General features: G+C 40.6%; 1 protein-coding gene across 2 annotated transcripts in view; it reads left to right on the top strand.

Moving 5' to 3' along the window:
* MITD1 (microtubule interacting and trafficking domain containing 1) overlaps positions 1-14653 on the top strand; it is a 257806-nt gene that overhangs the window by 231220 nt on the left and 11933 nt on the right. For both annotated transcript variants that reach the window (XM_044072174.1, XM_044072173.1), the window contains one exon: positions 7840-7955. In XM_044072174.1, coding sequence (XP_043928109.1) covers positions 7840-7955 — 116 coding nt within the window. The remainder of the gene's footprint in view (positions 1-7839; positions 7956-14653) is intronic.

The following is a 14653-nucleotide window of genomic DNA, read 5'->3' as shown; positions in this document are numbered from 1 at the left end:
CTTTGGGTAGCTGATAATATAAGCTAGTGGTGGCAGGAATTAGTACCGTATAGTCTGAGTAAAGGGGCGGGTGGCCACGGTGGTGCAGCAGTTAGCGTTGCCGCCTCACAGAAACAGGTTCTCCGGTTCGATCCTCGGCTGGGGTGCCTTCTGTGCGGAGTCTGCATGTCCTCCCTGTGGTTGCGTGGGTTTCCTCCAGGTGCTCCGGTTTCCTCCCACATCCCAAAGACATGCTGTAGGTGGATTGGACACACTAAATTGGCCCTAGGCATGAGTGCATGCATGTGTGTGCCTTCTGTGGAAGGTTGGGTGCCGGTCTGGCAACTCGACACCATAAAACTCCACTGCCAATCATGAGTGGACGGTGATCCGATGTGGCGACCCCTAAACAGGAAAAGCCTTAAGAAGAAGAAGTCTGGGTAAAGGGGCACAGCTAGAGGATGTGTCAACCTTTCCCAGGAGTGTCTGTGAAGTTGTATAAATATTTATCTCAAAGTCTGGGTGTGTGTCAGCTACCTGAGCAGGGACACGAAGCACTGGTGGGACAGAGAGGGTACTGTAGGTTAGCTTGCCAGCTAGGCTGAGATCTGGACCCTATAGCTGTGCCAGTGGGGAGTCTTATTGGGGACCTGGAGAGCAAGGGAGCAACCAGCCCCAGACTGACTGTGATCTCTGTGTGCACTTAGGGGAAATTGTACTTTACTGTGTGTATTAGTTATCCTTTCCTCTTCTAGGAGACGACCTCCCTGGTGTTAGTGGGGAGGATTGAGGCTCCTTGATTGCTGGGCCAGGGCACGGTCATCACATAGTGGTGGCAGTGGTTGGGATAAGATATCCTCACAAGTGTTTGGCAGTGGTGTGGGTAGAGTGAATCCTGTAGCTTATGTACAGTGATCTCTGAAAGTGTTTTGTACTCTAAATCAGCCACGCAGTGTATACTCAGAGTTCAGATCACAATTTTTATTTCTTTTGTTAGCTTAGTTAGTCAGGGTGAGCAGGCAGCATGTCAGCACAGGAGTATGGAAAGCTGACAAGGAGCCAGCTGGTGGAGATGTGCCAGGCTAGGGGACTGGTGCATGGAAACCTGACTGAGGCAGACCTGATTGCAGCCTTGGTTACAGCTGCATCAGAAAACAGCATCCAGAAGAACAATCGGACTGGCAGTGGAGATACAATATCCTCGGAGAATGGACAGCTCAACCTTTCTGCGAAGGACAATCAGACTGGCAGTGGAAATACAGTATCCTCGGAGAATGGACAGCTCAACCTTTCTGCAGTGGAATTAAAAATCCAGCTGGAGCTAAAGAGACTTGAGTTGGAGGCCAGGCATTTGGAGATAGAAGCCAAAGAAAAGGAGCATCAGAGGAAGCATGACAGGGAAATACTGACTCTTCGCCAGGGTCTTGGAAGTAACGGGGAAGGGAGTAACTGGACCCCAGAAGCACAACATGTCAGTAAATTTCTTCTGCAATTTAAAGAGGAGGATAATTTTGATAGTTTCATTCACATGTTTGAAAGGGTTTTTAAATAGTATAGGGTTGACCAAAGGCTCTGGGTATGGTTCCTGACCCTCTTACTCCATGGGAAAGCTGTAACTTGTATATCACAAATGCCTGACTGTCTGTTTTGATTATACTGCTGTAAAGAAATGTCTGTTACAATGTTTTAAGCTAACACCTGAAATGTATAGGAAAACATTTTGTGAGCATAGACGCAAGGCAGATGAAAATGTATGTGAATATGTTGCTGAACTGAGCACTTATTTTCATAGTTGGCTGAGTGGATGTCAGGTCACCACTTTTGAAGGGCTGGCAGACCTTTTGGTGAGGGCAGAAGCCCTTAGCACTTTGCCTGAGGACACGAGGATCTGGTTAGCTGATAGACAATGTGCTACTTCAGATGAGTTGGGGAAGAAGGGAGACCTATACTTGGCCAGCAGGGCAGCCCTGTTTAAGAAGGGGACCCCCCCAGTACTGCTCATGGGTCTAAAGGAACCCATGGTGAACAACACAGACTGCCCCAACAGAATCCACTTGTAGCAGGGGAAGCCACTACTCCAGGTACACGTCCAGGAGCTAGGGTTAAATGTTTTGAATGCAACCAGTGGGGCCATATGGCATACAGATATCCACAGAGGCAAGGTGGGGAACCAAAGGTGATGGAGCCAGTAAGCGGGAAAGACAAAAATGCCAATAGTGAGTTGTCTTGAGACAACCGGGGTATGGAACTACCATCCTGCAGATGTCCTGAGAGGGAAAGATTTGGATGAGGCAGTACTATGTATTCATGCAGTTGCATGCAGTGAGGCTAGGAGACGAGCATGTGGGTCTGGTAGCCTGGGGGGAGACCCAGACAGACTGCATACTTGCAGACAGGACTGCTGAGGTGGTTACTTCAGGGAGGGAGCTGCTCTGTAGCAGTGAGATTGAAGGTGAGCCACAGCTGCTTGTGGGTACTGATGTTCCCTTGGACAGGGTAACTGCAAAGGTAGAGGTGAGTAGTAGTCACCAGGCTGACAGTGAGGCACCACTGTCCGAGGATACCAGACTTCCAGTGGAAGGGGAGCTAGGAAGGGTTACAAGGAGGGAGTTGAGACATGCTCAGCTCTCAAACCCTACATTGCAAGGCCTGTGGCAGGTAGCTAGGGAGGCACCTGATTTTCAAGTGAAGGGGGAATCTGTATACTGCGACAAAAGGTTACTATACAGAGAGTGGACCCCTGAGGGAGGGCTAGAAGGTGAGAGAGTACAGCAGTTGGTAGTGCCTAGAGCTTACCATCTGGCACTTCTAGCCATAGCCCATGATATTCCCTTTGCAAGTCATATGGGCATAAAACGTTCAAACAGGTGTATTATGCAAAACATCTATTGGTCTGGAATTTCCAGAGATGTAACAGGGTACTACAGGACCTGTGAGCATTGCCAAAATATAGGCAAGGCAGGAGACAAGGTGAGCGCTCCTTTGATAGCTTTGCCTGTGATTGAGGAGCCATTTCGCAGAGTACCTATGGATATTGTGGATCCTCTGAGTACCCTAAGTTCCACAGGGAAAAAGTATATCCTAGTGGTAGTGGATTATGCTACACGACGCAGTGGCTTTGTCCTCCATTGAGGCAGAGAAGGTGGCAAATAACTTTGTTAGAGATTTTCAGCAGGGTAGGTTTCCAAAAATAAATACTGACTGACTGAGGTGCCAATTTCATGTCAAACCTGCTGGCTTATCTGTGGAAGTCCTGTGGAGTGAAGCACAGGGCACAGGAAGACCACCCGCTACCACCCCCAGACTAATGGTCTTGTTGAGAGGTTAAACTCTACAATCAGGTCCATGCTATGGACATTTGCAGATCAGTTTAAGAGGGAGTGGGACAAATGTTTGCCCTATCTGTTTGCTTACAGAGAGGTTCTCCAGGAATCCACAGGTTTTTCACTCTTTGAGTTGCTGTATGGGCATAGGGTGAAGGGACCTCTAGATTTAATTCGAGAGGAGTGGGAAGGTGAGTGTGAGTCTCACAAAGGAGTATGTTGTGGCATACATCCTAAACCTCAGGACAAGGCTGAGGGAACTCATGGGCTTGGCCCAGGAGAACCTGGCAGAAGCCCAACAACAGAAAAAGGTGTGGTATGACAGGAATGCTCGAGCTACAGAATATGCTGTGGGGCAGCAGGTAATGGTTCTCTTTCCTGTCTGACACAACAAGCTGCAAGCAGCTTGGGAGGGACCCTACAAGCGAGGCTCGGGCTGTCACCTCGGTGGAAGGGGTAGCAATGTCCCAGCAGCTATCTCCTACCCACGTTCGAGAAATCATAGCAGTGTTGCAGGAATTTGGGGACATATTCACTGGGAAACCAGGGTGCACCACCAGGTGGATACAGGACCCCAAAGGCCTATTAGGCAGGTCCCTTATATGGTGCCTGAGAGAGTCAAACAGACTCTGAGGGAAGAGGTACAGGAGATGTTGGAACTAGGGGTGATTCAAGAGTCCAACAGTCCCTAGACCTCGCCAGTGGTGTTGATGCCATAGAAGGATGGCAGCACCAGGTTCTGTGTGGATTACAGGAAATTAAATAGTCACGCAGAGTCAGTGCTTACCCCATGCCTAGGACAGATGAGGCCCTAGAGCAGTTGGGTGGGGCTAAGTGTCTTACAACCATTGATCTTACCAAGGGTTATTGTCAGGTGCCCTTGACTCCCAGTGCTAGAGAGAAGTCAGCCTTTGTGACTCCTTTTGGCTTGTATGAGTTCACAAAGATGCCGTTTGGGATGAAGAATGCCCCAGCAACTTTCCAGAGGCTGGTGGATAATATCCTAGCAGGAGCAGGAGGTTTTGCCCTTGTTTACCTAGATGATATTGCCATCTACAGCCATTCCTGGCCAGAGCACCTTCAGCATGTCAGGGAGGTGCTGGGCAGACTACAGAAGGCAGGGTTGACCATTAAGCCGAGCAAATGTCAGGTGGGTATGGCAGAGGTCTCCTACCTAGGACATAGAGTGGGGAGTGGTAAAATAAGTACAGAACCTGCCAAAGTGGAAGCTATTCAGGCATGGCCTGCACCTGTTACCAAAAAGCAGGTGAGGGCATTCTTAGGGACAGCAGGGTACTACAGAAAGTTCGTCCCTAGTTATAGTACCATAGCTGCTCCCCTCACAGACCTAACAAGGAAGAACAGGACAGATAAGGTAGTGTGGACCCCAGCATGTGAGCAGGCATTTCAGAAGCTTAAAGAAGCATTGGGAGGACCCCCTGTGTTAGCCAGTCCAGATTACAGCAAAGAATTTGAATTTGTTGTGCAAGTGGATACTTCGAACCATGGGGTGCGGGCTTTACTTAGCCAGATTTCTTCAGAGGAGGAAGAGCTCTCAGTGGTTTATCTCAGTCATAGGCTCCAACCCAGTGAGGAATGCTATGCAGCTGTAGAAAAGGAATGTCTAGCCATAGTGTGGGCATTGCAGAAACATCAGCCTTATCTGTATGGAAGAAATTTCACTGTAATGGCAGATCACAACCCTCTAATATGGTTAAACAGAGCCAGTCAGCAAAATGACAAATTGCTAAGATGGAGCCTGGGGTTGCAAGCATATTATATGTCAGTGCAGCACCGCAGTGGGAGTAGCACTGCCAATGCAGATGGGCTCTCAAGACAGGGAATGGGGTGAGGTACACCCAGATAGACCTAACCCTCTCAAGCAGCGTTTCTCAAGGGTCACTTGAAAAACTAGGATGAGTTCTTCAGGGGAAAGGGATGTGATTGGGGAAAGATGGGCGATGGCTGCTAGCCTAGTCAGTAGAATTTGATACATAATTCTATTATTTGCATAAATAAATGTAAAATACAGGCTTGTGTTTTTAAATGAAAAAAAAAAACACTGTAAAATGTGAACTTCAAGATTGTTGCAACATTGCCATCTGCTGTAAGGAAAATCAAGCCAAGCATTTCAAATGTTCTTTGAAGTTACAATTATCTAAAAAATGGTGCCGAAGCATCTGGCTGAACACATTATTTCTATTGTCTTAACTTAAGGAATAATTGTTAGAGGATACATGTGAAATGTCTTTTATTGTTGTAGTTTCCTGAGCAGGTGTTAGCTTGTTAAATAATGCAGTTTGTTTCCCTGGGAACTCCAGACTAAGTGTCAAGATGATGTACTTGGAAAACCTAAGTGTCATAATGATGTAATTTGGGAGGGCCTTAGCAGAGCTGTTTGTTAGTGTTTTAAAAACTATTGTTCAGTGAGAGACTGAAAGCATTTGTCTTGGACCATCAACCCTAGTACTGCTTATGCTCTTTATGTATGCAAGTAAGATTATAGCACTGTGTTTTTTCTTCAGATTTGCTAAAGATTAGAAAGTTAGATTGTGTTTTTCTTTGACATCGTACCTGTCGTACTGTATTATTTTAAGTTTCTGTGTGATCTCTAAACTCTTAGTTATCTCTGTGGTGTAGTAGTATTGTCTTGTGTTTTAATTATTTATTATTAAATATTTTAAAAACATTTACCTGTGGCTGGTTTGTTTAGAGATAGGCTCTAGAGGACATTGCACATTTATAGAGGTTACTGTAATAGGCCACTCTAATAAGCCTTAGACTGAATAGTTACATTACCAATTGGATAATAATATTGCACAGTAATAATCATACACCCTTTCAAGGGCCTCTGAGTTGCTGATAATATAAGCTGGTGGTGGTAGGAATTACTACCTTATAGTCTGAGTGAAGGGGCACAGCTAGAGAATCTGTGTAAGCCTTTCCCAGGAGTGTATGTGAAGTTGTATAAATACTTATCTCAAAGTGCGGGTGTGTGTCAGCTACCTGGGCAGGGACACGAAGCACTGGTGGGACAGAGAGGGTGCTAGAGGTTAGCTTGCCAGCTAGGCTGAGATCTGAACTCTATAACTGTGCCAGTGGGAAGTCTTATTGGGGATCTGAAGAGCAAGGGAGCAACCAGCCCCAGACTGACTGTGATCTCTGTGTGCACTTGGGGGAAATTGTACTTTACTGTGTGTACTAGTTATCCTTTCCTCTTCTAGGAGACAACCTCCTTGGTGTTAGTGGTGAGGATTGAGGCTCCTTGATTGCTGGGCCAAGGCACGGTTGTCACATAAACATTTTCAAATTCTCATCAGCATTTGCTGTTGCTAGTGTTGTCTAGCCTTCCATCACAAAACTTCAGGTTTGATTACCTGTCTTGTTAAATCTGCTATATCCTGAAAGTATTCCTTAGTCAAAGCATTCATCTATACTGTGATTTCCTCTTTAGCACTTTATAAAATTTAATTTAACAGAACTATTTGAAGCTCATCAATATGATGACTCCTGCAAATGCTCAACTGTAAATGCTCAACTGTAATCTATAATTATAAGCTGACAGTGGATTAATACATTAAAATCTGTATTCCGTAACAGGGCAGTGTTGTCCCCCACCTCTGAAGTCTTGCTTCATTCATCTGGGCTAAGTGGTCACCTTAATATTAAATTTTTAAAATGGAGGCGTTCATAGTAAGAACTACTTTTGTAGTGCTATCTATAAGGCACTCCTGTGTTGTTCTAGGAGTCTGGCATTTCAGGTGTGTTCTACATTGTTTGCATACTTGCACATACAAGGTTTGCTTTCCATGCTGTTTTTTTCTTTGTTCACATTTACTAAGGAATATTTTTAGCAGTATGAGCTAAGTGTTTCTAAACATAGTATTTGTTGTTTCATTTGTAGTTGTCTTACTGTGTATCACTAAAAATTCAAACTTAGAGGACATCTTGAAGGTGTGTTTTGGTTTCAGTGCTGTTTTTCTGACACTAGTGTTTGAGAAATGTAAGACAGAAAGCTTCAAGTGTGTGGCAGTTGTGTCTGAATGTTTTCTTAGTGTTCAGTCACATGGTTCTAACCTGGGAAAGAATCTAGTTTCATGGCATTATGGTTTAGTTTCTGATTTTTTTTTTTTTTTTTTTACAAAGAACATCATTAACTTTGGTTTTGTAAGCTGCTTCAGACTTTTCCTTCTCATGGAAGAGAGGAAAGCAACAGTGACATTTTCAGTTTAGTGTTTGCTAGGTCATGATGCCACACATCCTCCAAAAGGGAATGTAACATCAGCATCTTCAGCTTCATCTGTGTCGCATGTCTCCTGAAAACATGTCTTAAAGGTCACAGCGGTGGAATATTTGGGGGATAGGTAAGAGGAGTGACACTGAGTACTTTGTTATTCCTCTTCCTGTTATTACTCTGCTATGCTGGTAGCAGTCGCAAGCTTAGTTTTTGAAAAGGTTACTGTTCTGCTTGAAGAGTTGTTAAGTAGAACAAATAAAAAGTACAATCCTTTAAATGTTCTTTTTTGGTTTTATTTAGGGGAATGGAAAGGGACAGCAGTTAAGTGCACTAGACGATATAAAAAAGTCTTTGATGACGTATGGAGTAACATTGGAAATTGCATTCTCCAATTCAATACATGACAGAGAAATCAGGTATGAACTGCTTTTTAATGTATATTCCTTATGCCTTACACTATCCTGTCAGACATTTCACTGATTTTTGTCCATGGTGACCTGTCTTGGTGCTTGACCACATATGTCTTCTTGCTTTTGGCTGTTAATCCTATAGTGACATGTAGCACTGTGGCAGGGACTGCTTCACCACTTTTGCTGTGTGGTTTATTATGTCGGTGTTGGTGGTTCAACAAGTGACACACTTGCTTTCATGTTTGTAGTTCAGAAAGCTGTGTGCTCTTTTCCCACACCAGGTGTTTGGATTATTTTCCTTTGCTAACACTGCGGTTCAACATATTGAGATTGCTACACTCCTGAGGTGCCATCCATCAGATGAGATGTTAAACTAAGGTCATGTCTTTGTAAGTTGGTTATAGCCCTGGGGGAAAGTAAAAGATCCCATGACACTTGCCAAAAAAATAGTGTACCTATTACATCTTAGTCATTCACGTAGTAATTCAAGAGAAACAGCCACATGGTCAACTAGACAACAGTAAAAAAGTGCAAAAGAAATAGATTTTCATAGTACATCTGAAATAATATAAGAAAAGAAAACTGAGCCCTTTTCATGTAAAACAGAAATATAAAAACAAATGGCGTATCATACATATTCTTTCCATTCACATATGTTACAGTCTTCACTACAACCATGCTTTAATATTTTCTTTATCATCATCTACTTCCCTTTTCTTATTATATAAAACCTCTTAATGTCTCCCCATTGGTAATGTTTTGAAAGGTCAAGACACGCATGAGTGAGTTCCTTAATATGTAGACTGAATGTCCAAAAAAACTGGACTTGCATGTACAAAGTTCAAGATGGCAATTTCTCGGTGTATGCATTTTCTTCAAGGTTTGGCAGCCTCAGAGTTGGTATGTTTGATTACAAGTTCAGGGGGTGTGGGTTGCTTGCCTCCCTGCAAAAAAGAAGCTTAAAATATAAGAGTAAAGTTTGAGATTTTCTCTTCTCCTGGAATTTCTTTTTTTTTTCTGCATGTCTGCACTCCATGTTATGAGTACCAACATTTCCATAGGGTGCCCTCCTCAAACATATTTTTTATGACTTTATTGTTATTTCTCTGTTCTTTTAAAATATTCATAAAACCCAAACTGCTACATATCGTTTTTTATACTTGTTTGTTAACCCAAATCATCTTTTTTCATAAAATTCTTCCAACATACTATGATATAAGAACATTCAAAGTTAAAGTTTAAAAATGAAATGTACTGTACTTCTACCATTTCTGTTTCCTCTTTTTCCTTTATATGTTTGTATTTCATCTCTGAATTCACAAGTTGTTTTTTTAATGATAATCTTCAAATGAAATCTAATTTGCTTTCCATGTCTCGTGTTCCTTCTTCTAAGTAATTGAGTGTTACCCCTTCTTCCCATCCAACCAGTCTGAAAAAGTATTCATTGTGAGTCGTCCTTTTAATGCTTTTCTAAATTTTCCATTGCTCCCAATATCTAATCCCCATAGCTTTAATATACTGTAGCCAGATAGTACAGTGTTCTTTGTTTATTGTCTTTGCTTTACTATCATAAAACTTTTCATAACACTCCCATATTTTCCTGCATAGGATCTCGAATATTCTTTTTAAGTACCACAAACAGTAGGAAAAATATGCAGTATTCCTCTTACTGTCATTGTTCAGAGTGGATGTCCCAAAAGTTCAAGTTTATGTTGATTTATTATTTGGTCAGCATTTGTTGTTTCGGTTAATGTAAAATATATTTTTAAAAGGGGTGAATCTAAGAATGGCATGGATGTATAATAAAAAAGAATTTGACAACAATCCCACATTCATAATCATGGAATGCCCGCAGTTGTACAGGTTATATCCTACACCAGTAAGATACACAGTGGTGACTACAAAACAGTAGCAAACCACTTTACAACTGAGGCATGACAAGGTAAATTATTATCTTGGGTATAAAAATCCAAGGGGGGTGTATTTAAGGGTGATTCTTTTTCACTGCTACCATTTTGTCTTGCCCCTTATGCATTAAGCTGTTCGCATAATAGACTAGACTATGGTTGTAGCTTACTTGCCAGGAATTAACGTTGAAATATCATCTGTTTTTGTGGATGGTTTAAAATTGTATCAGACAAGCATCAGAAAGCACAAGTACAAATGGATAAAACTTTGTCAAGTAATGTAAAGTGGCATTTGGTCTTGAAAAATGTGCAGAAGCAGCATTTATAGCAGGAAAATAGCAACATAAAGTGTCAACAAAATGAATCAAAAGAACACGAACAGAAGAAAAGGAAAGTCAAAAATTACAGTGGCAAGTATAGAGAACTCCTGGGAAAAACAAAACTGATCAGGATTTGATGCATCATTGGTTAAGGTAAGAGGTGAATTTAAACCGAGAGCTAAAACGCTAATAATGTTGGCTCAAGATAGTAGGCTACATACACATTGGTTTAAAAAGTCTGTAGAAAAAAGTGGGAGAACTAGAAAACTAGAAACAGTTGTTGGAGGGTGTGTATACTCTTAGGCTGTATAGGCACAAGATAGCCAAATTGGTGATAGTGCAAACAATACAACATACAAGTAGCTGAGAAGTTGGAAAAACATGAAAAAGTGAGTATGAAAATCTATTTGAAAATCATATCATTGATCACATCAGAGCTACCAACTGTTAGAAAGAAGAAGGGAGAAGAAAACAGATGTAGTAAAAAAACAAAAAAAAAAGGACAAAGAAATTATTTACTACTACTACTACTACCAGAAATATATCATTACATATATAACGCCAAAAGAAAAAAGAAATGCTAGAATTTGAATTTTGAATTTTCTCTAAACAGAACATACAGGAGAGAGAGGACAGTGTCTCTCTCAAACTGCTCCTCCCAGTGTACACGTGCTTCCCATCCATGTGAAGCTGAATTTCTCTATTACCCAATTTAAGCACAGGCTAGACCAGTGGATGGGGAATAGGAAATGTACACAGGGCCTGGCACCCATGTCCCTTATGAATGCCTGGCTGTAAATGCCCTATTTGGATGTAGGACATCATTATTGTTTTGGAAACACTTGGCTAGGCTTAGAAAGGTTCCCCCAGGACATTAGCCAAGTATTAGTATCTGAATCTCTGTATGAAATATTCATTGTGTACATCCTTACTTATTACCTTTGTCACTTTCCTTTTGATTTTCAGCATTCCCTTGTGGATGGTGGCGATCTTAGTAAGAGAAAATGATTCTTTTAAAAAAGATGTGCAGCCATTTCTTTATTATCTCCAGGTTATGCTCCAACATTAGATCTAAACAATGAGATATGTGTAGATTTTTTCCTTAACAGACTTGTTACAGCCAAGTGCATCTCCAGGCGTTTCTGCATTTAACTCCTACTGACGCCTCTACGCGTCAAATATTGCTTGTTTACATTTGCTTTAATAATTGTAAAACCTTGCTACATACAAGGTATCAGAAGATTTCATCTTAAAGCATACATGATGGCGAATACAACTGTATTGATATTTGGCTCTCTGTCTAATGCAGCTAAAGAGATATTGATTATTATTTGTATACTGTTTATTTGTATTGTAATCATTTTGATATTTCTCTAAATATCTCAGCATTTAGATAACATATACAGAACTGCATGCCTCTTATGAAAGTTCACATCTGTATGAAGAAAATTCTGCTAGCAGTATGTGTCTTGCTTGAATAATTACTGAGATGTCATAAGATCTTTATACAGCATTACAAAATTAATATTCACTGCCTTTATCTAGACTTATAAAAATCTAGTTTAAAGCATCAAACTGAATGAATGCCACAATGTAAAAACCAATTTATCCTGAATGATTTGCCATTTACAGTTTTATAGTAAAACGTAGAGTTTGAACTGTAAGGTAATAACTGTTTTTAAAGGCTCAAGCCACACCCACTAGGAGTTAAAGGTACACATTTAAGGGAGCTGTAATGGAGGGAATGAGTTAATTTGTCATACGTTGGACACTCAGCAGGTACATGGCAAGTAACATTCTTCTTCTTTCGTCTTCTTTATTCATACAGCAGATCATATTTTACCCCATTTACTTTTCCATGATCTTCTCAGTCACCGATTCCTAAACTGTATCTCAATTTATGTCACAGGTAAAATATGTATCGGTCTGTAGAAGCTAAATCAGAGGTACGTTCTGTTGTTAAATAGTATTTGAGCATATCCATGGGAGTATATACCTGCCTAGATTTTATGCAAATGATTTTGTGTTCAAATAATTTATTGTATGTAACTAGTAGTTAATATTATATTCTTAGACAAATGTGTCTAAAAATAGGTATAACTATAAAAATTGCAGGTTTTCTTGTGTTTTAATTAATAATGTGCCCTTTTTAATGTATTCCTCTCACCAAGTTATTTTTCCTCCTTTTTTTGCTTGTCTTGGACAGTTCCTTTCTATTGATTTTATTGCAGGCTCTAAAGGTTTGATTATCTACCGGTACCCTTTCACAGGATAAACTGAGTTCTTGTCTAAGGTAGACATAAGAAAAGAATGAAGTGAGTTCCTGTGCTCTTTAAAAGAGGTTTATATGTTGGTAAAAAAGGTATTTCTGATGTTATGTTGTGACAGTAGCTCTGTCCTATAGTTAATCAGTGAGTAGACCTTTATTTCAGTACCCGTACCAGTGATTCAGTACTCATGCCACCTTGGATAACGTCTATCCTCTGGGGGCAGTACAGTCTTTATTATTTTTGTATGACACTAGAAAAACATCTGGATTCAATACACATATTTTCCCCCTTTATTTGCAGTATTATAGAGTATGCTGTGCTTCAGTAGATCTAGATGACACCTGAGTACGCCTTGCTTCAGTGGATTTAGGCAAACACCACACACACACACACACACACACACACACACACACACACACACACACACAAAGAAATAAACAAAGATGACCGTATATATATTTTAAATGGATTCACTTTAGAAGCTCGAAATACTGAAATGTCGAAATTCAGTATTTCGAGCCCATAAAGTGGATTCCTGAAAAGAGTGAAAGCTCAGAAGCGCAAAATTTAAAACCTCGAATACCGGAGGTTTTGAATTTTGCGCTTCTGAGGTTCTGCTGTGGTTACGGATTCAGATAAGTGTGTGTGTGTGTGTGTGTGTGTGTGTGTGTGTGTGTGTGTGTGTGTGTGTGTGTATGTGTGTCAAGGGTTTTGGGTAGGGACTGTGATGTGTGTTAGTGTGTTTTTTTGCTGTGATGTGCATGTGCGAGCAGAATGTAGTTTGTGTGGTGGTGTGTGTGTGTGTTTGTGTGTAGTGCGACCACGGAGTTAGAATATTTAAGTGGGGGGGCAGGTGGGGGCTTGCCCTCCTGCTTTTATGTAGTAGAGAGCTTGCGTTTGTGTGTGGGGAGGATGGTGTGTGTGTGTTCAGTAGTAGTGCGAAATTCAAAATCTCCGGTGTGTGAGATTTTGAATTTTGCGCTTCTGAGTTTTCTATGTTTTAAAGATTCGACTTTATAGCTTCGAAATAATGAATTTCGAAAATTCAGTATTTCGAGGATATAAAGTGAAACCATTTTAAATACATAAAGACCTCAATTTTGTCTATGGCTTTCCAAATACTCATCTTCTTTGTTTTTACTAAACAGTTAACTACTTTGTGACATACCTGTATTCTGTATCATTCTCCAGAAGCCCATATGCTGTCCTAATTCTCTTTTTATATTCTGTAGTCTTCATTATTTTCCTTTCTGTTTAAAAAGTGGATTACAGTCTAAACACTAAAAAAAAAAAAAAACAAAAAACACACACAACACACACAACCACACCACATATAACACAATAACACACAGCATTCCCATAAATTCATCACCAAACCATTACCTACCTATATACTAATACCCATACAATAACAAATGTAAAAACTAAAACACACCACACACACCACACATCCTTAAAACACAAAACACACACCATGCACGACCAACGTCCACATCAGCATATAAAGCGCATACAACACCACCATCTAGTGACCAAATAGTAAAAAAGTACATATTTTAAAAAATGAATACAAATTAAAACTACAAAGTTCTCTTTAAAACTGAACCTCCATTGTGCCATGTAATTTATGTACCAATTCCTTGTGCTTACATAATCCTCCCATAATTGATTCATATCCACGTTTATCAAATCAATTTACAGAAAAGATCCATGTACTCTAGTATCCCTTTTCTAATTAAAAGTAACATTATTTATTTATTTATTTATTATTTATTCCAGTTTGATTACCGGGGAGGTCCATGGGCTTGGGGTCCCGTTTTCAGTGGAGGCCCGGGGAGAAAAGCTCCACAGAACAAAGTTTATTAACATGAAAAATTTCAATGGTAGTTTGTAATACAAACAATGGGTTTCTTCAATAAGAATAAGGCAAAAACAATTACAGTTTTTGTTCAGAAAATAAAAGCAAGCTTATAGCATAATAGCTATATTTTACTATTTAGTTACATATACTAATCGGCAGTTGAGAGTGAGGTTAGGAAGGAAAAAGAGGTTAGCCTGGAATGAAGGGGGAGGAGGACTTGAGAGGTATGGGTGGAAGTGTGCAGTTGCATTTCCTGTTTAGGTAGAGGTAGGAATGAAGTTGAGTTTTGAAGTTATTATGGTTGTTACAGGTCCTTAGAGAGGAGGGTAGAGCATTCCATTTTTTT

The sequence above is a fragment of the Protopterus annectens genome, chromosome 5.part0 (assembly GCF_019279795.1).
Source record: "Protopterus annectens isolate FY-2018-M chromosome 5.part0, PAN1.0, whole genome shotgun sequence".
Classification (NCBI taxonomy): Eukaryota; Metazoa; Chordata; order Ceratodontiformes; family Protopteridae; genus Protopterus; species Protopterus annectens.
The sequence above is the reverse complement of the archived record's forward strand: the minus strand, read 5'-3'. Positions and strand labels throughout refer to the sequence as shown.